The following is a 26,312-nucleotide window of genomic DNA, read 5'->3' as shown; positions in this document are numbered from 1 at the left end:
ATCGGTTACCTAACACAGTGAATGTACTCTGCTAGCTCTTCTGAAGGAGAGCAGCCGGCAGCAAGGGAGCGGCACTCTGATGCGTTGTGTACAAGAAAACATACATGTGTATTGGGCTCTTAAAAGCTCGGTCCCTAGTTTTGAGAAGAAAAGGGCAGAGCGCTCAGCACTTTCTGAATATTTAAGAAGCATCTGTTATTTTTAGCTTTCTCATTTCTTATGTGTCCCTCGCTTTTATTCTGTATTGCGTGTTTAGGTCTTGGCAGATTGACCAACCCCTCTGGTTGCGGCAGCTCTTGCACTCTCGGCACTGCTCTGGGAGAAAGGAGGAACGAGCTGCCCGAATTCCTCTGCTGTTTTGTTACTTTAAAATACTCGAGGTGTCATGACTTCTCATGAATTCAAGCCCAGGAAGGCCAGCTTTCTTCAGGATTGTTTGGCAGTCCTTGCTGGAGAAGTTTTATTAGCAAGAAGCTTTGTTTTATGGGAGGAGAAGGAGCTGCTGCCCCTACCTCGCTGTGCTCTGGTGCTGGGAAAGGGAAGTAGGTATGTTGGAAACAGATGTGCGCAGGGAATTTTGTGGAAGATACAGGAAATTCCTGCTGATGAGCTGAGCAGCTTTGGTGGTCGTGCCGTGAAGCGGTGGCAGGGCTGTGTGTAAGGCTGTTGCCCACCACTGAAATGCAGAATTTGACAAACTGCCTTTTTCTTGCAGGTAGCAAAATGCGTTTTGTCTATATTTGTGATAAAGGTGTGTAGTCTTAATTACAAAAAGCAACCCAAAACCTCCAAAAGTTTGGAGTTGTGGTTTTCTTCTAAAGCAGGTTTTCTTCTGAAGCATGTCTCTGAACAACATTGTAGTAGTACACTGAAATGGCATTCAAGCCTAACGTGTTGGTGTGCTGGGAGGGTTAAATAACACCCACAGAGTGTCTTGAAGTTCAAAGTGTTTATACTAATGTTTTAAAAAAGGCTCTGTCATGAACAGTACTGTCCATAATGTTTTACTTACTAAAATCTCTACTGGTCATGGACAAGCTATTGCTTTTGAAGCCAACCAAACCTGGCTGATTTACACCGGTTGAGAATCATGCCCTAAAGTAATTAACCAGTCACATCAGGATACGGCATCCGGGCTGGATGTCTGCAGCTGCTGTAATCCTAGCAGACCCCTGACACATGAAGAATAATCAAACCGGACATATTTTTGAAACTGTCATACCTTAGAAGAAAAAAGTTGAGAAATGTAACTAGAACGCAGCTGAGTTGTTGCAGACTGAAGTCAGCGTGTGCCCTGGAGCAAATTCCTGCTGGTCCCAGACCTGTCTTCGAGGCTGCTCAGAGGGAGCGGGGGGAGCCACAGGCTGCCTAGGTTGTACTTTGCTCTTCATCCCATTGAAATACGTGTTTCTCCCAACTGGCAGTTGGAAGACCTGGTTGACCCCGCTTGAGCGGGGGAGTTGGACTAAGTGATCTGCATGGCTCCTGTCCAGCCTTGGTGTTTCTGTCAGGTTGCTTTCCCTTCCTCCCGCTATGGACTCAGGATGTTTTCCTTTGCTCGCTCAGCACAGAGTCAAAGGCTGCTCTTGGTAAGAGCTGAGACGCAGCAGATGGGGCTTCCTCCCTCGTCCCCCTTTCCGTCCATGCCTGGTGCACCATGGCCCCTTTGCCCGTGGTGCTTGGGGCCCTGGCACAGTGCGAATACTTTATTTCTGGGATATTGAGGAAGAGAGAGGGGGACAGTCTTGCAAGGGTTGCAGCAGGATTTTGTGTCGTGCCTGTGGTTCCATGAGTTGCCTTGAGCCTGAAATCGGAGTTGCTCTGCATTGACAGTGTGTCCTTCTACGACGGTGAGTTGAGTCTGTTCCAAAAGAGGCTTCTCTGGTGTGAAGGATGCGTCCCAGGATGCTGCTGGGATGAGATGGTGCTTCAGTGTGATCTTAATTACGCTTTGCTCCTGAGTTTTGCTTAACGTTACTCAACGGGCCAAATTAATCCGTGGTGCCTCTCCACTGCCTTAAGTTTGGCCCGAAATACAGAACCGTTCCCTCATTCACAGCGGCTGCGCGCGGCCGCTCTGAGTCAAGCCACGGGTGAATTAACCCGACCCAAATTGGGATTATTCTGGGTTTGAAACATACAATTTTTTTCTGTATTGCATTTTCTATGACTAAACTTTTTATTGCCTCTGCCTCCCTGGGTGGCAGCTCTTTGCCACGGCAACGTGCGAACAGCATGTTCTGTGTCCCAGAAAGTGCCTCACTTCCTAGGCATGAAATCCACATCTCTGTGTTTGGACACGGGCTTGGGAAGCGTTGGTCTCAGCTGGGAGCTTCGGTTGTTCAGTGACTTCTGAAACGCGTTGGGCTTTGGCAGGGGGAAGGGGGGTTGGTGGAACCTGTGTGCAGCTCGGCTTGGACCAGATGGGGCTTTTCCCACTTTTCTTTCTTCATTTTCCATCCGCTACCCATAACCAGCCTTTTCCAGCCTGTTCCTGATACCAGGTCCCCAAGCGAAGGGGGTGCCAGGCTGTTTCGAAAGACATACTGCAGAAGGAGCATGAAGATGATTTTTCATGCCTGAAAATTTGTCTGTTTTTTGCAGTTGTACCAGTTGGTCTAAATAAGAGGTAGGATCTCGCCCCGTGAGCTTTGCCACTGTGGGTTCAAAATGTTCCTGGTAATTGAGAAAGATTCATGGCAGTATCTCAGTTGACTCCTCTCCAGTGCAGGCAGGTGACGCTCACGAGTTAACCACCCGGCAGGCAGCAGCAGCTGCCTTTTCATGCTCTGACCCACAAAAATAAAGCCTCACATTTAAATCTCAGCAACAAGTATCGTCCTTTTAGGTGACCAGGTAGGCACTGAAAGCTCCTGCTGTTCCAGGAGGTGAGTTCTTTGTCCTTGGAGATTTATTTCCCTTCCTGCAGCTGAGAAGCGCTGGGGTGGAAGGTGCGGAGCCGGCATGGCAGGACGGGTGATGTCTGTGCCAGCAACAGGAGATGCCTGTGGGACGGGTACGTCGAGCAGCGCTGGGTAGCGAGGTGCAGGTGGAAAGGGGACCCCATTGCAGGGTCGGTGTCTGCCACCCCGAGAGCTTTCCGTTGGGTCACCAACCCCACCCGACCAGCGAAAGGAGAGCAGAGTTAGACAGTGACTTTGGAACCAGGCTCGGTCAGCAAACGCCAGCTCTGCCACCGGCCTGTGGCCTCGAGTAAGTCACTTTGCTTCTCTTTGCCGTGATTTCTTCTTTGGCCAAAGGCCATTATTTTTTCCCGAAGCCCTCAGCACCCCGAGGTGAGCCATCGCGGGGGCACAGGCAGGGCTGTCGCTCGGGGCTCGCAGTGGGGCCGGCAGCAGGAGCGCTGCCCGAGGGCCTGTCTGAGATTTCTGCACATCCCGATGGCCAGGGGAGCCTTTTGTACTCACACCTGTGGGGCTGACGAGGGGGCTGCAGCCCTCGGCTTTCCCCACGCTTTGAGACCAGCGTGTGGGTGTCCAGGACACGCTGTCGGGGCGGCTGCACCCGCAGCAGCATTGCTGTGACCGCAATCCCAGCTCTGCTGGGGCTGTCCCCTTCCAGCGGCAGTCCCGACGTGACCGTGCACTTGCATACCTGCGGTGAACCCTTGGAGGCTGTTTGTTCCAGGGAGTTGAGTTAGGAATTCCATAGGACAGGGAGTGCCAGGCTTCACAGTCTTGCACCCCTGGGAATTACCTCACCGCGAAGGCATGTCCTGCATTTGTCGCACATCTTTCACGTCGCCTGTAGCAGAGAGAACGGGGAGCTGAACTGTGTGATGAAATGACTTTCTAATGAAAACATCTGTGCTCTTGATTTGGGCACAAGATCAAGTCCGAGGATGGGGCTGAGCCATGAAGGCAAAGGAAAGCGTTCCCTCGTGGGTGGGCTGCTGAGCGCCGTGGGGCCGGTGGCCGTGTCCCCTTCGGCAGGGGAAAGTTGCGCTTTCCTGAGAAGCAGTTAATTTAATTTATTTCATGGCAATCAGAGGGTCATGTTTATGCAGGAAACCTAAATTACACAGGTTCCTCTTGTGTTTAAAATGTAATTGTGGGAGCAGGTCCTGAGCTGCGTACACGGACGTTGCTCTCCGACCTCGGTGGCACAACAGCAACGTGTGCAGGAGCATCCTCTGAATCACAGAAAACATGATGAGGGCGGCGTTGGCATCATCCCAGCAAGACAGTTTGCAAAGGGTAACTCGGGGACACCAAAACCGGCCTTTCTGTATCAGCGATGTGTTGGTAGGGAAGATCCAATTTGTGTCCTGAAGTGAATGCCGCGGTAGAGCTGATGTTGGGGACATGGGTGGGGACATAGGAAGAGCGGGGCAGGGAGCGGGCAGCGTGGGGGGTGGCTGGAAAACCACTGCGAGATGAATGAGCGGCGAGTAGCACAATGAGCATCATGCCTCTTCCTCACCTGCGAGAGCGATGCCTTCGTCGGGGCGGCCAGGTCCTGCCCTGAGGACGCATGTTCCTCACCACCAGCTTGGTAAGCCAACGCTTCCGATGCTGCGCTGTGAGATCGGGGATTGGGGGCCCTGTTCCGGGGTGGGATCCTGTAAAAGGGGAAGGGGCTTGGGTCAGGGCAGGCAGGGAACTCGTTGTCCTTGGGATGTTAAAGCTCTTTGAAATATTTCAACAGCAGCTTGGGTGTATCCAAACCCACCACACACCCCCACGCCCCCCTAGACAAGCCCTGGGAACTCTCTAAAGAAGCCCAAAGCACCCTTGAAAACCACAAATGATGTTTGTAGCCTTCCCGGAGAGAGGAAAGTCATGTCAGCTCCTTTCCACAGGGCTGCTGTGGAGGTGCAGTTTGGGATCCGGCCAGCGGCCCGGAGGGAGTCGAGGGCAGCCTTGTTTAGGTTGGAGCTGCCGAAGACATTGACAGAGAAAATATTTTCTGTTCCCACAGAAAGAAATCCTGCTGCAAAGTTTTTATTGAGCAAAAAGAAATGCTTGTTCTGAAAAAAATCAGAGCTTTGGCTAAAGCACAACTAAAATGCAGCGAGCACTTAGGAAACGTTTGTTAAGCCCCAAGAACCTTTGCTCGCCACGAGCAAGTCTCCCTGCATATGTTGCTTAAATTAATTTCCTTCTGCATTAAGGTTCTTTATTTTATTAACTTTAGTGTTTATAAAAACAACCATCAAATGTAGCTGTGATGCTGTTAAAGTTTAAAGATGATTAAAATAAGGCCGGCCTGAGAACCAGCCAAAAGGGGTGAGAGAACATCTGAAAGAGATGGGAAAGCCAAAAAATGCAACTAGGAGAGCTGGGAAGGGAGCTGCAGGGAGGGCTCAGGGATGCTGCAAACGGTCCCAGCGGGAGCTGCGGCTGTGCTGGCCGGTACGCGGGGGCACGAAGAGCAGCCTCTGAACAGCTCTCCCCGGCATCTCTGCCACATCCAGCCTGGGGAGGCAGCTGGGGGGGACACATTTCGTGGGAGCACCGGAGATGCCCGGCACTGAGATCTCCATCCAAGATTCACTTTTCCCCACAGCCAAACCTGCCGCAGGGGCTTTTCCTTGTGGCCACCTGCAAACCGGTGCTGATGGTGCGTTTTTATACAGCCACTCAGGTCTGGCTGCAGCACGGCTCCGCCTCGCCTGAAGTCCAGCTCTGCAGGTTTTACAGAGCTGTTGGATATTCTGGTTTATTTTAGCCTTTTCTTGTTCCCTTGAACGGGGCCTGGGCTGTTCCCAGACGATGCTGGAGGCTGCTGGTGAGGAGGGCGGTGGTGGCACTAGTGTCTTCAGTCCCTTCAGATCGGCTTCGGCGCTCAGGGCGAGGGTTCGCTGTGCCAATGTGGTTTAAAGCCCTCGGTTGTGCATCCCACCCCTCATCCTCCTCCTAACGGGCAACTTCACCGCCCGCCCCGCTGTGTGCAATTAGCGCTGGGCCCTGCTGGGCTCCCGCTCCGTACCCTGCCGAGCTGTGGGAGAAAAGCTGGTGGGAAGCACACGGCTCTTTTATGGGGCCGGGCAGAAACTTCATTGTTTGAGAAAAAAAACCAAACCACCAAACCCAGCAGTTTTGCAAATTCCTCCACCTCTCACCCCAAAACATTCCCGCCGTTGGCCTCCCTGGGGACAGGAGGATAGCGTGGTCACGGATGCCCCATTGCTTCCCAGGCAGGGGCGACCGCAGGACGGTGACGCCTAACGTGAGCCGGGGCAGCAGCGGGGCCGCGGAGCGGGGCTTTCACCTGAGATACCAGCGGGGGGGGGGGACGACGGGGATGAGCTCAAACCATCAATCCCAGCTGGAAACATGTAACCGGGCATCTTCGCTGCCGCTTCCACCGGTGATGGGCTGCTGCAGCGCGGCGGGGACCTGATACGTTTGTGTTTGTGCAGCAGGGCAATGCCTCCTGCCGGGTTTGCTCTTTGCACACTGGTTGGTTTTTTCCTCTTGAAAGCGATGGAAATGGAGCAGGCATCGGCTGCGGCGCCTGAAGCTTGGGGTGTTGCTGCGGCTCCTCTGGAGCATTTGCCCTGCTGTGCTGTCACGGCGGAGGAGCGGTTTCTCACTGGGCTCTGTCCCGGCCTCGGTCACTGAGCCCAGCAGTGCTTAGGTGAAACTAAGGGTTAAGGTTGGCTTTACCCAGAGATTTGCTATCCCAGAGGTTTCCATGATGGGGTCAGGGTGCTGGATGGGGTCAGCCATCCCCTGAGTGGGCGACACCTCCATTAACCCAACCCGCTCCCCCGGGGATGGGCTCTGTGGTCTGCAGAACATCGGGGACAGAGAAGGGCACGTTAAGCCTGAGATTAACCCCCCTGTCCCAGCAGTGAGCTGAGCTCTGCCCAGCTGCAGATAAACACACCCCCCCCGACCCCCAAACGTTTGCCCTTCGCTCCTCCGTGCCAAAACTGGTGGCTGTCCCGGTACGGCAGAGCCAGCCTGGCTCCCCAACCTCGCGTCTCGCCCCGCGTCGGTCCCTGGGGCTCCTCCGTCACGGGATGTCAGTTCAGGGGAGCAAATCCCTTTTGTTACAGACCAGACGCTGTCGGGGGAAAAGGCATCTAAAAATAGAAAGTCTGAACTGCTGAAATTATCCAGCTCAGCGGTGAGCATGTGTGGGGGTGCTCTCCCAGCTCTTCCCACATATATATATATATGCATATATATATATATAAAAAAAAGTTAACCCCTGGAGACATGCTAAAGGCTTTAAAAAAAAAAAAAGCGCTATGTTGGACTAGAGATATTTTTGCAAAGTCTAAAAGGACCCTCAAGTCTGCTGCTCCCTGCGCTGCCCGTCAAGGAGGGAGGGCATCAGCCGGGATGAATTTGGGGTCTTTTATCGGCGGCTGCAGTTCAAGCATCTGGTCTTGCACTGGGCCGAAAGGGCTCATCACCTGGTTCAAATTGCTGATTTTGTGTTAATTAGATGTGTTCGGCTACCTGACTGTTCCGGAACTGCGATACACGGTGAGCTCTGAAATGTCGTGGGTGGACAGAAAGCAGGTGGGGTTTGGGGGAAACCTGCAGGACAAGCACCTTGATGTCTCTGCAAGTGGCACCCCAGTCCCCGTCCCGATGCATTGGGCACCTGGTGTCCCTTGTCCCATGGGGAAAGTGGTTGGTGCCGCTGCAATGGGGCTCGTCTTCCCAGGCGCTTGGCTGAGCCCTGTTCCCCATCTCAGGTCAGCTCCGGACCAGCCCCTTCCCAGCCTCTCCGGCTGCAGTGAAAAATTTAAAGCTGCTGCATATCATTTCAAGACACGGGTGGTTTGGGTTTTTTTTATAATACTCTTCAAATTCAACCACAAAGGGTGGGCATTCCCCCCCCCCCTTTTTCATTATTCACTGATTTCCTTAGGAAACGCCATGGCAAGGCAGGGCTAAAGGGTTCCTCGGGATGCAGCAGCCGGAGGTGGCTGTGAGGGAGGGAAGAGGAAGCACTGAAAACACCCGCTCAAAACCTGCGGGATTCAACCGCCTCCTCCCGGCAGTTTGCTCCTTCGTCGCCCAACAAAACCCATCAAACCCCCCCAAACGCTGCTGCTCCCAGCTGCCCACGCTGCAGCGTCCGTGAGCAGGCCGGGGGTGGAAATGGGCCGCTTCAGGCCAATTTAAACATTTTCCTTTTTCCTGTGCAACCTCCTGTCCCCAGGTGTGGGCTCAGCGGAAAGTCGCCTCTTTCCCAGCCCTGTGGGGCTGCGTCGAGTGGGACGGGACCCCCTGCCCGCGTGTCGCTGCCGCCGGTGAGACCACAGTGGTTGAAGTAACCGGAGAAAGCGGCTTGAGCGTCACGGGTCTCGCTCTGAAAACAGCCCCAAAATTCTCCTCGTGCTCCAAAAAGCTGGTGGAGGGCATCGGCGTGTAACCCATCCCCGCACGGTGCTGGGGTTGTCCCGTCCTTGGTGGGTGCCCGCAGCAGGATTGTTGCTGCCCCATCTTGCCAGGTGTGGTGGGACGAGGTGGGACGAGCAGCATACGAGTGGCCGATGTTTTTCTGGTGAAACATGATTCATCCTGTTCAGTCTTGTTGCGCTTTGCCCAGGCGAGGCTTTGCTCTGCAGCCACCGGAGCAGCAGCAGGGGTTGCTTGGGTGAAGGGCTGTGCACGTAAGGACAAGCAATCGCTGTTTCTGACCTATTTTCCTTGTGCACAGATGCTGGGAGTGGCTCAAAAGGCAAATCCAGCCCCAAATTGTCCTGCTCCCGCAGCCCCGTCCCTTAGAGCCGTATGCGGGAAGAAATGCCCGGGGCAAGGACCACAGCTGGCGTCAGCCACGCGCGGGGCAGGTTCTGCACTGACGCCGGCTCACGTCCCAGGTAACGTCACCGCCTGCGGCATCTCGCTGGGTTCCATCAGGGCAATGGACAGTGAGGTCCGACCACAGGCTCCGGCTCATCTCTAGTGCCCAACGCACTGAGAAAGCCTGAGATTGGCTCCAAAACCTGTGATTGACTACAAACGCTGCTTCTTCACGATTTAACCTCTAAATGTTCCTTTTTCCTCTTTGGACTCTGGGTTTTGAGCTTTTCCCAGCCTTTTTCCCAGCCTTTCCGCAGCTCTGCGAGCTGGAGCCTTCCCTCCAGCGCCAGCTGAGCTGGTTGTATCAGGCCAGGAGCGGAGGCTCCGAGGAAAACTATAAATATTGCGAGACTGGTGATGAAGCAGGGAGCTGGCAGGAGGGGAGGGAGAGACGGAGGGAGGCTGCGGATTCTGCATTTTTTGCTGGGGCCTCAGCAGAGCCTGATAGTTAATCATTAAAATATGCTTATATGTAACTAATCTCTGCAGGACAATGAACTGAGAAATTATTTAGCGCAATTTAAATGGGTCATAGTAGTCACTATAATGCGTGCCTCGAGCCAATGGGAGCTATCGGGCTGCTATAAAAGCGGGTGGGGAAGAAATAGCAGCTGGTGGGAAGAGATCACCAAAGACCCGATGCGTGTCCTGAGCCGCCTCTCGACGTGCGGAGATCCTCCCAACCTGCCTGAAATCAGGCTCCAGCTCCGGGCTGAGCCCTTCTCCAAATATCGGTGATCCCTTTGGCGGTCAGTGGCTGCGGTGGGAAGGACGGGGGTCTGTCTGCCCGGAGCCGGCGCTCGCTGTCACTCGGCACTGCCCATGGGAACCAGAATCGCCTGTTTAAGTCTAAAAAGGTGAAATTCAGCAGTGCCGTGAGTTGGGGGTTGCGTTGCTCGGGTCAGGGGTGAGCGGGATGCTCTTCCAAAAGGTGGGTCGGACCCAGGGTAAGTGGCTGGGTTTGGTGAAACCCCATTTGGGCTTGCGGTTTTGGAGATGTGACGGTGTAAAGCAGCGTGATCCTGGTGTTACCCTGCGGGGACACGCAGCGCCGAGCAGGCACTGCTGCTGGGGTTTTGCAGCAGCTCTATAACGGGAATAGAAGGGGGAAAAACAAACGGAAATGGATTTTAGTGGACTTTGATCGGCCTGTGAGAGGGATTATATCAGCTGGGCGCTTTGTGAGCTGACCCTGATGGCTCTCTCAAATCCTCTCCTCCTGTGAGCCCGGCGCTTGGTCCCAGCCTTCCCACCGGCGCCGCTCAGCTTTATCCCTGTTACCGTTCACAGCCCCGTGGGACCAATGCGCCGGGCTCCCTTGGTGAGCAGCTGAGACCCCCCAGCACAGCACTGACCGTGCCTGGGGTGGGAATATATCTGCTGGGGGGGAGAAGTGACACCGAGCTTGCTGCCTGCCTTAAAATACCCCAAAGAGGGGTTAAGTGCGGTTATTTGTAGCTCCACGGCACAGACATTTACTCGTGCGGCAATGAACGCCGCTGCCCTTGCTGCCAGTCCTTAGCAGTAAATCCCAACATCTCCAGACATCGGTTTCTCCAGTCTTTTAGTTTAATAGTATTTCATCCGTCTCTTTTTGTGACTTTTCTGTCTTTTATCCAATTTTAAGTCATGTACAGTTGATTTATACCAAATCAGCTTTCAGCTCCCTTTTACCTGCTTGCAAATAAGCAAATGGGTGCAAGGACTTTCGGAGGTAATCGTGGCTGCGTCGGCCAGCTGCTCTTCGATCCAGAAAATAAAGCGCACACAGCCTGTTTCCTGTTAAATTTTGCTGGTTGCATTGATTTACATTGTTTGTCTCGTGTTTTATGGCTTCCAAACTGATGTTGCGTTAAGCTGGCTGGAGTTTAGGCAAGAAATCAAATGCAGGCACTGGCAGGCTTCCCCAAATGCATTCATGAGGGTTGATCACATAGTCACATTTTCTTAGTCACTGGAGGAGAAATAGTGGAGCTGCCTCGCTTGTGTCCCGGCTGGTTTGTATCGATCCTGTGCTGGTAAAAGGCACTTGTCGGATAATTTTGGAAATTCAAATTGTGGGGTAATTTGGGTGGTGGAGAGGCTGCGTCCTCCAGCTCGGAGCATTGGTTTGGTGGCTGTGGGGTGTCTCCTGTCTTTATCTTAACCCATGAGTGTTGGGATTTTTCATCTTATCTTCTCCACTGTCCTGTTGAGGGGAGCAAGAGAGCGGCTGGGTGGGCACCTGGCAGCCAGCCACCGCCACCCCTCCAAAAACATGGACTGGAGCAGAAATTCTCATATATATGTATATAGCATTGTAGAATATCTCAAGTTGGAAGGGATCCATAAGAATCATTGAGTCCAACTCCCTGCTCCTCACAGGACTACCTAAAACTAAAGCATACGGCAAACAGCATCGTCCAGATGCTCCTTGAACTCTGCCAGGTTTGGTGCCGTGACCACTTCCTTGAGGAGCCTGTTCCAGTGTAGGTATATGCATTTTATATATATATAAAAATGCATTTTAGGCAAAGCAGGATGAGTTTCTCACATCCCTGCGCAGGACGTGCCATTGGGACTCCGTGCAGATAAATGGGACCGTGTATTGCTGCTGCTGCCGGTGGCTGCACGTCAGCGCTTTGCCGGACACGTTGCAGATCTGGGTGCCCGATGGTTTGCTACCATCCTTGCTGGCTCTCAGCAAGTCTGTGCAATGACCTATGGATGTGTCCACAAAAAAAACCCCCAACAAACCAACCCAACCCAACCCAACTGCTTTCCATCCACCCCGGGTTAGCCAGAGGCTGGCTGCAGAGCAAGGCAGGGATTTCTGCCCAAAGGAACCCAAAGTATTTGGAATCGAAAGCCCTGATCTATGGGCAAAAGCTTCTTGCTGGCCACACGAGTGAAGAAAGGTTCTTACTGCGTTTTATAAGCATGTTGTCTGGGGAGTTCTGCTCCTTCTGCTCCGTTTCTGGCAGAGAAAGTCCCGTTTTTCCTTAGGAAAGCAAGAAATAGAATATTCCTATAGGATTGACTGCAGGAGAACATGCAGAAGTGAATATTAAGGAAGACACCTACACAATTCAGCAGGTTCCTATGGCAATAGGTCCAACGGCATTTAGCACGAACTGTGAATGGTCTATTTATGCCTGTGTATTTGGAAATAACGGAGAATCCACGGGGGGTGTTGGACGAGGATGGGCCAAGCAAGTCCTGATTTTGCCATTTCCGTTCCCTCTGTCTCCATTGCAGTCTGGAAAATTGGCGTACTGATGGCTGCTCTCTTTTATTGATTTAAAAGTACTGTTGCAGGAAGATGGGTTCATTATTTGCCTCTGTTGGTGCAATTTTGGTTTTCTTAAGGAAAAAAAGAAGAGATTGTTTCTTTTTGTGCCCCAGGTTCTTTGCATAAAGGGACAGAGGTTCGGTAGATGATTTCCTTGGTGCATTTTATTCTTCTCTGTGCTGCTTTTTTAATTTAACGTCTGTTTTATAGTTGAGGGGGATATGGTATGGTGGTTAGAGCTGGAGACGGGGAGAAAGGAGGTCTGGATTTTGTAGCTTGTCTACAATGAGTTTATAGTTTCACACAGGCCATTTTATGGTGGGTACTGATTTCAGATATCTTCACACCCCCAAGTTCTCATTGGGTCTCACCGTTCCCAACACTTCAAGGTGCCTCCTCTATTTTAGGGCTATTCCCCTCCCTATAGCGAGCCCAGCAGCGTTGCGGTGAGCTCAGAGAAAGCATTAAACGCCACCTTCCCATTTCAAAAAGCCACTGTAAAAATAAATGATTGATGGAAACCAAACAAGAAGAGGGAGCTCTGCAGAAGGTTCCGCTTCTCCCTCCCCTATTTACCGTTCTGCCAGACTTTGGCCCGGGGGCTCAGGCTTCACCCACTTCACAACGTGCCTCACTCAAGGCCTGAAGATATGACATTGGGAAGAAAAACTGGGTCTAAACCAAGGATTTTCAAGCAACATCCCAGGCTGAGCTGTTCAGTCGCTGCAAAGCGGGGGGAAATCCACTGCCAGGGCAGGGTGCTGGATCCAGCAAATGAGCCTGTCCTCCAAACCAAGGGGATTTTATTTATTATTTTTTTGGGGCATCACATTACCCTCCTCATCTCGCCCCGGGAAAGGTGCCAAACTCCAACTGCTGAACCGACGCTTCCCGGTGATGAGCCTGAGAGCAGCAGGGACACAGCCCCCGTGGAGGGAGAATTGGGATTCAGTTCGGTTTCCTTTAGCTCAAAAATCAAGCTCAACCATAAAGGAGGCAGGGGATGATGAAAATACTGCAAGCTGGGAACAAGAAACCATGGTGGGGACAGGATTTAAATGCTGCTTTGTCTCATCTTTAACAGTGTGAATTTTAAAACCACTCGTAAGAACCTCAAAGAAAAGGGCTGCACCACGTATGATTTCATTAGCAGCGTTAATCATGGTCCTTCAGACCTTTATGCAATTTTAAAATCATTTACACTTCTATAGCTCCTTGCAAGCTGGCCAGCTAACGAAGGGACGAGTGACGGACCCGCTGCGCGCTCGTCGTACAGTCACTGCTTTCAAAACGCCCGCGCCTTGTGCGCAGTAGAGATGCCAACATCTTTAGACGACGGGATATTTTTGTTTTCAGAACTGCCGCGGTTGCAAGAGCCAAGTCCTGCAAGACCAGCCACGCTGTCCGTCCTGTGCCGGAGTAACTCATCGCATGGACCGTCGCCAACTGCCCGGGCACGGCGTGTGCGGCCGAGGCGATTTCACTGATGTCTCACTGCCACCATCGCACCCAGAGGGTTTGAAATCCTTTGATCCGATGCAAGCAAAGCTCCGTGTCTTTGGCAGTGGGGTTTTTTTTGGTTTTCTTTTTTTTAGATGCTGGAGTTTGTGAGCTGCTCTTTCACCTCCCTGCGCTGTTTTCCAGACACAGATGAGATCATTTCTTGTATCACTGGCATTACAAATAAGTTAATGGATATTTAGCTCATTAACTGGCTGACACACGTGCTACTGCTTTACAAACTCAGGCCTTAATCCTGCAAACCACTGGGCATTTTCAGCCATTTAAACTTCACGGGACAAGTTCCGCAAGAAATAGCTTATCCCTCTTCTGTTAAGGGCTGGCGTGCTGCCGGCGGTGCTTTCCCAGCAGACGCCCGTGCACGTGATGGATAAATGTGCCGAGGATGGGCTGCGCGGGTGCAACGGGGCTCTGAGGAGCATCGATCCTCGCTGGTGGGTGAAAGCCTGGCGCTTCCCTCCCCGGCCAGCCATGCAGGGCAGCTCAGCAAAAGCAGCCTTTGGCGGTGAGGGCATCGCACGTTACCTGAAGCAAACTCCTCCAGCAGCGTGGTAGCGGTCACATGAGACTTTATAAGCGCTACAGCTTAGCCAGTCTCTGCAATATTGGGTTTTGGTTTGGTTTTTTTTTTTAATTTTTTTTTTTTTTTTTAGGGGAACCTAAAGGAGGGGAAGGAATTAGGCAATGGCTTGTTCTCGGTTGTTCCCGTGCCGGAGATGAGCGCTCTGCCTGCACACGTCCGTCGTGCCACATAGGCAGCTGTCTGCAAGCCAAGAACACGGGAAGATGCCTATAAATGTAAAAGAGGAGAGTATTCACTCCTTCCCTCTGACTGGAAAAACAGCTACTTCTATATTTATTGGATGGCTAGGACTGCCTACCAGCTGGAAAAACCCAAGGACTCTACACCTCCAGAGGTTCCTACAGCTGGGGAAAAAATCTCCCCGTGAAATAAATACATCTGATGCCTAAAACGCTTTGCCTGCGAGAACAGGGATGAGGACTGCACGGAGATATTCCTAGCCCCGTAATTATTTCTCCAGGCATGTGGAAAGATCAATTCTCAGCTGTCACATTTAGAAAGCAGCAGACACCAGATCAGACAGAGACGGGGGAATATGGAGCTATTTATCACAAAGAGCTGCTTTATGGGGTCGGAGCAGAAACCGCCTCGTTCCTCTCTGAGCCGCAAGCGGGTTAAGGCCAGGTTGCAGCTACTTAAAGAAAAGTCCATGTTCTCCTGACTTCGATAATCTCAGTTTAAATCCTCCTGAAACGGTGCTTGCAGCAGGAAAGCCAGCCCAGCTTGGTGATGGAGTGTGGCCCTGCCGGGCTTAGGGATAAAAGGGCTCAAAGTTGGGGCTGGAGCTGGCGGGGAGGTGGGTTTCTTGGGGCTGCATCACCCGGGTAGCGTGAGCCAGGAGGCTCTGGCTCAGCAGCGGTGCCCAGGTCCCTGGCCCGGACCTCCAGCAGCGGTGTGAGCCAGTGCAAAGCGTGTTTGAAACATAACCAGATCCGATATGTCGTGCTTTGCCCTCCGGCGGGATGCCAGGCAGCGGGGAGCAGGCTGAGGTTTTATATTTTCAGGCCAATATCTTTCCCGGCAGGTAGGTGCGGCCGCAACGTGGGATGGGCGAGAGCGGGTTTGAAGAGCAGGGTGAGCCCGTGCGCTGCGAGACCCGGCGGGATCGCTGGCTGTGAGCCTAGGGCAGAGCCGGAGGCACGGGAGTGATGCTTTCGGGTTATGCACAAGGATGGTGCTGTGCGTGCAGGTTAGGTGGATCCCTGTGCTGGCAGCTGAGGCTTTTTGTAGGCAAACACCAAAAGTGGCACTTTCAGCTCCCGCAGTGATTGCCAGGGCTTGGTGTTGCTAGCTTTGGCTGTGAAATACAAATTGTGTGGCTGCTGGAAATGCCCAGCGGGGCCCCAGCCCCTTGGTGCATGCACCGCATCTGCTCCGGCATCCCCAGGGGCAAACTTCGCACCGCCGAGGGCAAACTTTACACTGCTAACATGATCGATACGCGAGGCAGCCGGGCCAGGAAAATAATATTGGTAGCAGAGAAAAGCAATAAAAATGAGCGTGCCTCTGGGAAACACAGAGAGAGACATTAGCATCCTTCCAAGTTAAACAGCGTCCTCGCCGGGTTCGCAGCTGACAGGTTTGCTCTGCTCGCAAGACAGACTGCGTTAAGTGCAAGGCGTGATTCTGGATCCAGAAACATCTATTCAGCAGAAACATCTTATTCTCCTGCTGTGAGGGGATGCAGAGGAATGTCATCAACTTAATGTCTTGTGGGGCCTGTTTTCCCTAAACTCAGAGGCTCATGAACGCAGTCCTTGGATGATCTCCTCCTCTGGGGATCATAAGTCTTCCCTGAACATCCAGGCTGGGTTTTTTTGGCTCAGTCTGCACTTACAGACACCGCTGGGATCCATCCGCGGTGCTGGGTACCAGCTCCCCATCCTGCTGTGATGTGCAGCCGGGAGCCGGGTGTTCCCGTCTCCTGCCCGTGCTTCTGGGGTCTGGAATAACCCTCAGCCCAAGATAAATTTAGGGCATCTCAGAGGCCGGGGGATGTGGAGAGGGATGCTGCCCCATGGTCCTCCCCTGGCCGAGGCACCCACTGAGGGCTTGCAGTCTGTGCTGGTTTAACTGACGGCAATTTACTTCGTCAGTAAGGTAAGTCCATCCTTTTTCCCCTACTCAGAGGGCAGTTTGTATTCATAAAGGCAGAGATAACGGGATTGGCTTAAGCACGGCTTTGACACCGAGCCAACCGAGCACTTAAGCGGGGTTGCTTGCTGGGGGAAGGATGCCCAGCCGTGCTCCGGGCTGCGAGACAGCACAGGCACACGCAGGACTTGGGGTTTCTGAATTCCTTCTACCAAAAGGCCAAATGAATTTCCCAGATGCACAGGACAGGCTGAAATCCAGCTGAATTTCTTTGTGCTTTATCATATCGGTACCCTCCACCAAATTCCTCTGTTCCCTCAGTTCTTCTGTAACGGATCTATCTATCTATAACCTATAACGGAGGTAACAGGGAGATTTTTTGAGGCAGAAGCGACAGCTGAACCTCTCACCCCCCTGGCTTTCAAAAAGTGCCTTTAGTGAGCGTGGGGATGAAAGCCACGAGCACTGACCTTCCTCCATCTGCCTCTCAGCGAAGGAGGGATCCTCCCCGTGCGAGGCAGCCAGCAAAAAGTCGGGTTGAGCAATCACGGCTGAGGCATTCGAGGAAAAAAGAATAATATTTAATAGTTCTGGTAAGAACGTGCCTAAGCCAGCAAGCGCAGCTCTCCTTGCTCTGCGCGGGGGAATGAGCTGGGCAGAGTCAGAGGGAAATTCTTTACATTCTTAGGATTGGGAAGGTGGAATTAAGGTAAAATACTCCTGGACGAGGGCCAGGATATCTGGACTAGCAAGTTTTCTCTTGCTTTTAAACATCACACTTGAATTGTATTCAGGACTACTTTTGGAGTGGAGTTAGTGTCAGGAAAAGCATTGTATTGGAAGTCCAGGGATGGAAAAAAAAAAAACCCAACCAAAAAAAAGACCCATTTTTGTCTCTGACTGTGCCAGACCTCCAGCTAGCAGAGGTCAGGGCAGCGTGCTGGGGACTTTGCTCGCTCACGCGCTGGCCCAGCAACTTGTATGATGTGGTAGGAAAGCTGTCGCTCACCGGCAGGCCTTGGTGCAGAGTAAGGCAGCACAATCCGTCACTGCTGCTGGGTCTGTGACAGTCCGCGGTGCCTGAGGCTGTGCAGGATGGCTCCTGGCTCCTCCGCGCGCCCTGGACCCCTGACGTGCCCCGGATCTGACGTGCGGAGGGAGCGCGGATGCAGCTACCGGGCTCGGTCCCTCCAGGAGATGTTGTATGGCGGCTCTCTGCCGTAGCAGTGATTTGGAGAAAAAGTTTAGTCTATGTTGTGGCTCACATTCAGAAATAAAATGAAAAAAAAAAAAAAAAAAAAAAGTTTAACATAGGGTCCTAAATAGCACCAGCTTTCAGGACTCGGGGCTGCTCTCGCCCCCTCCTCCTCCCACCAGCAGTCCCAGACGCGCCGTGGGGCACTGCTAGAACTTAAAGCCTGGGAACAACCGTAAGCTGTGCCAGTGCCGAGGGAAAACCGGGCACAAAGCAGGCACAGCCACCGGGACCCGCTTCTGGGCTCTGTGTCTCTTGGAGCTCAGCAAATGCTGGGCTCCCCCCAGAGCTGCGGCTTTGGTCCCGGGCTCATCCTTCATCCCATGCGTGCGGCTGACTCCCCGGCGAGGAGGAATTTATTTCCCAGCTTTAAGGAACAAAACAGGAACGAGCCAACAAGAAACAGCCAATGCGACTGTCAGATAACGAACAATGAGATGCTATTGCTTCTGGTAGTGTTTATCCACCAGCAACAGCAACTTCACGGCCGAGAGTTAAGCTCCGTCGGTACCGTGATGCAATAGTTGATGGGTTATTTGATCCGTAGCTTTCAGACAAACGCTGATTAAAGAAGGGCCCAGCGTGCGGCACCCGCTACGTACAGTAGCTCCGTCTGCTTCACGCAGCAGGGTCGTGCTTTTCCCCTTTCCCTTGGAGAACAGCATTTTTCCCCCCCTGGAGGCACTGTTTGATTGTCACGGATTGGAAGCCTTTAAAAGGGAAGATCTGTGTGAGTCACAGTGAAAGCCATAAAAGAAAAACCAATAAAGCGATCTGAAAAGTGCTGTTTAATGGATGGAGGCAAACTTACTGGAAACCGGATACAGACTGTTTCATCTTTGAATTGTTAGTTCAAATCCAGCTGCATTTGGAAGCAAATGGCATTTACTCCCTGTCAATAGCTGTCAGAGAAAAGAAATCTGAAAGGAATTTTACCACCTGAGAGGAGGTGCTGGTTTCTCTCTGCTCCCAGCAGCTCCCTGAGCATGTCTGAAAAAAAAATGGATGTTAAACTCTTAAAACTCAGTCCTTACAGAGCAGAACTTCTCCCAACATGAAAATGCTTGTCCTGCATGTAGATCCCTGCTCACATGGCCGCCTCCGCTTCATTTTCTTAACAAATAAAACACGCGTGAGCCACACCACCTTCGCCCCGCTCGATAGCAACGCTCCTCCGTCACCTCGGAGAAGCAGGAGGCAGAACAAGCGCTCATCCGTATCGGCTCTCCGGGCAGCACCGGCAGCGAGCGTCGGCTCATCGGGATCGATGGAAACCGCGTCCTGACAGGCTTGTGAAAGTCGTATGATAGGTGTTTTGCAACAGCGATGAGAAATGAGGTAATGGGCTGTGATTAATTCTCGTATCCTGACGGTATCGCTGCCAGCTCAGGCACCGTCGCTCTGCATCTCGTGAGGCTGGGATGACGGCAAAGCCCAGCTGGTTATCTCCCCAGCCACGCGGGATTTGTACCGTCTCTCTGGGAGACAGGACATTGAGTCAGACCTGATTTTAGGGCTTTGGGAATTAAAAGGGGATGTTCTCCCACACGGTGGTTCCTGTTCTTTTTATACCAAGGTCTCGCTGCTGGTGCTGTCTCCCAACTCCGGTGGCCCCAGCCAGCCGAGCCCGATGGCACCGAATTGGCGGTGGCTCTCGTTAGCTGCCAGCCCCCTGTGCTGTGACGGCAGAGGGGATGCCCCAGCCGCAGGAGGGTTTGGGAGGCAGAGGGCACAAACATCTGTCGGGAAGGAGCATCACAGCTCAGTGCAGAGGCGGCTTTTACCAGACTGGATTTTTGGGCTGGCATCATGTTAAATCCCTTTAGCTGATTTTTTTTTTTTCTCCCATTTGGCAAGAAACACTAATGTAGGGAATGTCCCATGGGATCATTCCTTTCAATATGACTCTGCAGCAGCGCTGACATTTCCATGGGGCGTTTGTCTGCATTTGGTGATGGCAGCTGGGCCAGAGCTCCTGTACGTACAGAAAAAAATACGTGTTCAGTTTGATTCAGTCTTTATGTACCACTGTGTTAACAAGCCAAATTCAACCTATTTTCCTGCTCTTTCGAGATAAAAGCTGTCTTACTGCTTAGACTACCGAGAAGGAAGCACTTAGGATGGCCTAAGGCCAGTCTTTGTTAGAGGTGGCTTAACCTGTAGCTCTGAGTCTCCTTGTGGATTAAGCATGTTGTAGCTATACCTCCAGGGGCAAAGCGCTGGTACAACCCATCCTTGGTCCTTGCCTGGCTGCTTCACCCAGCTGTGGGTCAGAGGAGCCATGAGATGTGCCGGCAGCCGGTTCAGGCTCGAGCTTGTGCTTCAGCCTGATGCTGTTCCAGATGTTTCCACAGCTGCACACACGGTAGGCACGTGGCTTGTGCTTCCCTGCTGCCGCAAAACAGGTGCGTAACACCGGAGGACACCTGAGCTCCGAGCCAGGCAGTGCTCCCTTCTGTCCCGCGCCGCCAGAGCCTCCCATCTGTTAAAACGTTTAACTGTAGCTTTTCTCCATTTAAGGGGCGGTTGCAGCGCTGCATTTGAAACCCATTTGCCCAGGACAACAGGACTGTCTGTTTTGGATGGTTTCACTTGCAAGACCAACCCCTGAAACCGAAGCCCAGTGGGTAGCATTTGGTGAAGAGTTTTCTTGTTAACATCTTCTTGTCGCGCAAGCCTTTGCCTTCCTCCCTGAGCAGCGGCGGCAGGGCTGCGTGGAGCGATCTGTGACAAAATCCAGCTGCTCCCAGACATCAACATCTGTCTGGCACAGCTGTCCAGACGTTGGTGCACATGGGCTCATCCAGACGCTCACGTGGCGCCGCCGCCCGCTCCAGCTGTGCGCTCCAGATGTTTCCCGCCAGGCCCGCCGCGCCAGCAGGGGTTAAAGGCCCCGGCCCCGCCCCCGCAGCTGTCAATCTTCAGCGCCGGCCCAACCGCGTCCCGCGACACATCGAGGCCCGCGACCAATCAGGGCGTGGTTGTGATTTCCATGGCAGCCGCAGCCGCGCGGCTGAGGGGAGGCGGTGGTGGCGCAGCCGGTCCCGGTCCCGGTCCCGGTCCCGGTCCCTACCCACTGCGATGGTGCCTGAGGGGAGCCGCGGCGGCGGAGGGGCAGCAGTGCTGCTGCTGCGCGGCTCCAGCCCGGCCCTGGCAGCGGCTGCCGCGGCGCGGGGGCGGTGGCAGCGCAGGTGAGGAGCCGCTGCCCGCCAAGCACCTGAGGCGGGAGGCGCGGCGGGGCGGGCTCCGGGTGCGGCCGTTCGCCCCATCACCGCCCGCGCAGCCTCGACGGCGGCTGCCGTGCTCCGCCCTGCCCCGCCTGGCGCTGGGGCGGCTCTGGTGCTGCCGGAGCCGTTGCCTTTGTCGGCCGGGCTGAGGGGCGGCCGCGGCCTGAGGCGGCGGCGGGGAGCGGGTCGGCGCTGCGGCCGTGCGGTGTCCGCGCCCCTCAGGCGCCGCTGCCGGCTGGGGGAACCGGGCCGGGCTGGGCCGGGCTGGCCGGGGCACTCGGCTCTGTGGGCATCGCCGCGGGGTCCCGTAGCTGCAGCCGGGAGCGCCCGAGGATGCGCGACGGGGTCGGCTCGTTGCTTCCCGCCGGTGCCGTGGCGGGGTGCGAGGCGGATCCGAGCCGGGTAAATGGGAAAGTTTCCGTCCGGGCGGGCTGACTTGCTGAAGGAGCTCCCAGCGCTTCTGATGTCTTTGTTCAGCAGCTGAGATGTGCCGGGGGGGGGGGACTGGCCGCGGGTGCTACACCGCTGTAAAGACCCGCGGTTGAGTAGGGGAGGCAGGCAGAAATAGTTTTATAGCGCTGCATTTATATTTGCAAGCACAACGTACACTACTCAGAGTATGTGTTAAACGTTTTAGCAGAAGACCCAATGTGTCTCTTAACTGGAAGTGATTTTGCGGGTGGTATTGCTGGAAGAAGCCATTTGCATGTGTTACTGTGAACGTGTTGTGCAAATTTTCGTATGTCTGTATCTTTTTTAATACGATTAAGCAGTTCGATTCTTTGAATTACCTTATTGTATAACGGAGTGCTGAAATCCCTCTGAGGAGGCACAGTACACAAAAGTGTGCAGAACAGTAGCTCATCAGCTATCAGTGTGTTACTGACTTGTTTTTCTTTCTCTCTTTTTGTTTTTTTAACATAAATTTAAAGAGCTAGAAGCCTATGTGTGTTGCCACAAAATTCCTGTTGTTGAATTGTTCTCCAGCAGTAACTGTAGTACTTAACAAATACTGTGTATTCTTGCATAACTGGGAGCACGTTGGTAACTGTTTTTTGACTATTCAGTATGCAAATCCAGATAATTTGCTGTATGTATTATATATGTACGTAGAGCAGAATATAGAGTTCTCTGCTGTCGTTTGAGGCAGAACATTGTAATTAATTGTACTTTAAACTCACTTTAGAGGTCTCGAATGTTGAAAACCCCAGAAATATTGAATTTTGAGTGCTTTGGTAACCTTATTAGCTGTTTTGGATCTGGGATGTTTTTTCTCTTGCTTGTTAAGAAAGCTTGAAAGTGTTCGTAGTTGCTGAGGAAGGCCAGATGCTTCTGAATTTCTCTTTACAGACACACACGAACCTATATATATTCATGTGTGTATCTATGTATCTGTCTAGTAGAGGATTATGAAGAAAGCTGGGGTTTTTTTCTGTGGGGGTTAACTGGTAAAAGGAAAGAGTACAGCTTGCTTCTTCTCTTACCTATTGATTATATGAGGGAAATACATAAATATGAGCACATCTTTTTAACATCTTTTTTTACTCCTTGTAATGTGATTGTACTAGAAATTGTGGGATTATTACATAGTTGTATGCAGTCTTCCCCAACGTGGAAACTTCGGATTCAGTAGTGGTCTATGGCTGTGAAGATTAATTTGGCCTTTACAATTTTTCAGAGTGTTAGATTTAAAAATAAAAGTGTAGGTTCAAGGGAATGCAAATGTGTGAACAACATTCCTATAGTTCCTACAGTGTGAACTATAAAGGAATGCTGTTCATACATCTGCATTCCCTTATACTAATGTTATACAACTTAGTCCTATCATTCTACTTGTCAGGCTGCTCTGCATGAAGACAGGTCTAGTTGGCTGTCTTTCATCCCAGATGCTTTCCACCAGGTAGCTTACTGCTTATTTCTTTGTGCAAGTGATTAAAAATAGCTCATTCTATTTTATCTTCCTTTTTTACTGTATAACTAAGGGGGGAAGAAATCTAGAGAAAACAGCTGCAGGACTTGAGAGCCACGATGACTTAAAAAGCTAAAGATGGACTTGGTGCTCAAGGCTTCTTGATTTTTATTTCTGGCTTTGCTGAGTATTTTGCTTGGGGTTTGCTTGCTTGTGCCGTACTTTGACATTCCTCTCTCAGATTCTGTTACGTGACTGGTAGGAATACATGATATCCAGTCTTTGGGGAAATCATTAAGGTGATTGTGCAGACGCCGCTTTGAAGGCACAAAAATGCTTCCTGAATACTTAAACGATTTTTGGAGCAAACTTCTAAATGAGCCTACCATGGTTTGGATAGCTTCTTGAAGTGGTATACTGTGAATATTTCAGTCGTGTTCCCTGGTGTTGTGCTATACCATTATCATGTAACTGTCGGCTTTCCTATGCAATCTTCTTTGTGGTGAACAAACACGAACAACTAGAAACAAACCAGTTTATTGAAGGAAAGGTTTTAGGGAATTGCTTTCTTTAACTTTCGTTTAGGAATGGTGAAAGACTATGCCTTGTATGCAAGGGCTTCTTATTTGGACTATTTGATGAGCTTAATCTAGAACTTATTCTAAGACATATATTATCTCCAGTTTTCTCAATGTGTATTGTTTTGAAGATGATTCCTGAGAATTTTCAGTATCTGCTGCCTTTCAAGTATTTATTTTTACCAAGGAAAAGTGAAGGTTCAAGAAGAGCTAAGGAAGATGCTGACATGGTTGACACTTTCTTCTTTGAGTCCTACCAGTATTTTAATTTCTCTTCCTACAGTCGGGAGCAGAGAGACTGACAATGGAGAACAACAGTTTAGGATTTTTTTTTTTCCATTCAGCTTAGCTAACTTGCTGCTGTAAAATAAATTTCCTCTGCAGATTTATACCACAAGCTTTGGGTGTAGTCGTCAGACTGTGGTTGTGCATCTGAAAGCATCTCTGAACTGTGAGAATTTTCTCTGTTTCTGGAGTCTGTATTTTGGAGTCTACTGCATAAAGCCTTAGTGAGGGAGAAAGGGGGTCATTGCCCCAGAGACTAAGGGATTGAGTGGAACTCTTAAGTAGGAAAAGAAAATCATAGGAACATGGTAGGAGGACATGAGGGTAAACTGTAAAAAGACCATGAAGGGAAAGACAACTTTCCAATAGTATGAACTCTAGCATTCTTCCCCTCACCTCTATCTTGCTCCTGCTTTCCAGCACAGGGGCAGGGCACAACGATTTGAGAAGGATGCCTATGAAGTCTGAAGGCCTGTTGACACAGAGCTGAGTGTGATCTTTCCTCCCAGCAAAGTTCTCTAGAAGCTTTGAGGTCAAACACTGTGATGAACACTTGGGCAGATACAGGAACAAGGTATGCTCCACAAAAATCTAAGCAGGACTACTATACTTGCTCTTCCCAGGAAGAGATCCGGTTATTAGAATCTGAGCCAGAAGTTCAAGAGATGGAAGCAGAGGACAAGCTAATCCCTGAAAAATGCTTTATATATGTATATGGGGGTAGTGGTGTGTGTTTCTTTTTTTTTTTTGAGATGAGTAACGCCAGTGTCTCTGTCCTGTCAATTTAGCCTTGGGAAAAGCTGCTGGGTTGAACAGGAGAAGGGAGGTAGTCATCGCTCTTTCCAGCCTCCAAAGTGAAAGTCTGAGCTCTAGAGCTTAAGAGGATTGCTTATTACTGGGTGGTAATGGATCATCTTTTTTCCCCTGGCTTTAAACAACAGCAAAACCCAAACTGTTCTAACATAAAATACAAATGAATGCCTTGCCTGGACTCAGCTAAAAATCTTCAACATTTTTTGGATGAACTTGAGGAAAAAGGTCTTGACCTGCTGCATGTAGGGGGAGGGAAGGAGGGAGAGAGAATTAGTGTGTGCAGAAGGAGGAAACAAAGCAGTCATTTTTGCTTTGCTAACATCATCTTGTGGCTGACTCATAGGCCTGACTTTTCTGGGAATAAAACTCAGTTACTACACTTCTGCTTAACTGCACTTTCTTGTACTGAAACTTGTAGATCCTAACTCTGCCCTTTTTTTTTTTTTTTTGTTACACTTAGTTTTTTCTAGGAATTTGTTTTAGTCTGTCATTTGAAACTATTGCTGCTAAAGGCCTTCTCTACCATTGTAGTCATCTTCAACTTCTTCAACTTAGGACTGTGTTGTGTGTGTGAGGGGGTTGTGTTTGTTTTGGGTGGGGGTTTTTTGTTTTGTTTTGGGATATTTTTATGAAGAGTTGCATGTGTTTTTAGGTGGAGTCGCACTTTGCTCTTCAGGTAAAAACGCCACAATTTTTCAAAGCTCTACTTAAATGCTGACAAGGGGTTGCTGATTGCCTTGTTGTGATTTCTAAATGCTGTCAATTTAGTTACTGTTAACAGCAGAACATTAATGGACTTGCAATAATCCTTCAGGTTGACAGATGTGATCCAGAGCGCTTACTCATGGCGAGGAGGGAGAAGGTGGGGTTTATTTGCAAGCTGCTAGAAGGGCAGTAACTGCCATACGTCATACTTGTCCTAAAGAGCTTTCTGTGTTACTTCAGGCACAGAAGGGAGTTTGCTGGCTTGTAGAATAGATTAGTTTGCTGAGAGGTGCTGTTTCTGTCTGCTCCTCTGTTGGTTTCCTGACATACAAAGCCCTGGTCTTGCTGCAGTTCACGGCAGTTGCATGATCTAGGTATTGCTTCCAGGCAAGAAAACAGCACAGAAGGTTGTAGGACACTTTAATGCTAGCTCCTTATGGTCTTTCAGTCTTTGGCATCTTTGAACTTAGGAAAAAAGTTACTGCATCAAATGAAAGTATTTGTGGTTGGTTGGTGTGGGGCTGCTTTGGTCGCGTGGATGGGTTTTTGCTTTTGTATGTGAGTGGTCAATACTTAGAGCAATTTAGGAAACCTGCTCACAGACTGCAGTGTGTATTTGCGTTCACAGCTGGAATTGTGCTGACAGTGAGTCATCCTTCTGCCTTACCCAGCCTGTGAATTGAGGATTTCGGCCTTCAGTCAACAGGCTTTCCTCCAATGCTTCGTGTTCTGAAAGCTGGTGCTGGTGGGTGTGTGTGTTTGGTTTGTTTTTTTTTTTTAAGGTGCTATCCTAATATAAATGATCAAAGGAAAACAGTCGATGCTCACGGTCTTGATAGGTAGCTGATCACTAGAGGAAAACATAACTTTTGCATTTGGGGAACGTTAGTGTCTTCCAGGAGTAGTTTTTAGTTTCAAAGATAAAGATTTTTGTGGAGGGGTTTTTTTGTTGGTTTTGGCTTTTGTTTGGGTGGGTTTTTTGAGGAAATTAGTTTTATGGAATTTACTCAAACTGAATAATGTTAGGGATTGTATGAAGTGTAAATATTTGCACGTCTTGTGTGCTCTGTAGCAAAATACTGTTTCTGTTGTGTTAACTCCTCTTTCAAATAAGTACTGACTTTTAACTAAATCTTTACTGTATCTAAAGCATTTAAAAAGGTTCTGTGTACTATTTGCTGGTTTTAAGCAGAACAGTTTCCCTTCCCTAGTTGAAAGTTAGGTGTTCATGCGGAATCTCTTCAGGAGAGAGACTTTCTGCCTTTTGGTGCTATGG

The 26,312-nt window shown here is 50.9% G+C and overlaps 2 protein-coding genes across 8 annotated transcripts in view; both read left to right on the top strand.

Moving 5' to 3' along the window:
• The window catches only part of CRCP (CGRP receptor component), a 43,693-nt gene extending 34,574 nt beyond the window's left edge, over positions 1-9,119 (top strand). The window contains exon 8 of one of the 2 annotated variants that reach the window (XM_075771650.1): positions 8,650-9,119. In XM_075771650.1, the coding sequence (XP_075627765.1) occupies positions 8,650-8,717 (68 nt within the window). In that variant the 3' untranslated portion in view covers positions 8,718-9,119. Of the gene's footprint in view, positions 1-256; positions 488-8,649 lie in introns of those variants that run through there. The other variant, XM_075771654.1, reaches the window with a different exon arrangement.
• Positions 9,120-9,336: 217 nt separating this feature from the next.
• TPST1 (tyrosylprotein sulfotransferase 1) overlaps positions 9,337-26,312 on the top strand; it is a 42,864-nt gene continuing 25,888 nt past the window's right edge. Inside the window, exons 1-2 of one of the 6 annotated variants that reach the window (XM_075771778.1) lie at positions 20,833-21,148; positions 22,587-22,646. The gene's annotated coding sequence lies outside the window, so the exon portion shown is untranslated. Of the gene's footprint in view, positions 9,653-20,481; positions 20,711-20,832; positions 21,149-22,586; positions 22,647-26,312 lie in introns of those variants that run through there. The other 5 variants (XM_075771780.1, XM_075771777.1, XM_075771779.1 and 2 more) reach the window with 5 other exon arrangements.

The sequence above is a fragment of the Balearica regulorum genome, chromosome 19, assembly GCF_011004875.1.
Source record: "Balearica regulorum gibbericeps isolate bBalReg1 chromosome 19, bBalReg1.pri, whole genome shotgun sequence".
NCBI classification, from domain to species: domain Eukaryota; kingdom Metazoa; phylum Chordata; class Aves; order Gruiformes; family Gruidae; genus Balearica; species Balearica regulorum.
The sequence above is the reverse complement of the archived record's forward strand: the minus strand, read 5'-3'. Positions and strand labels throughout refer to the sequence as shown.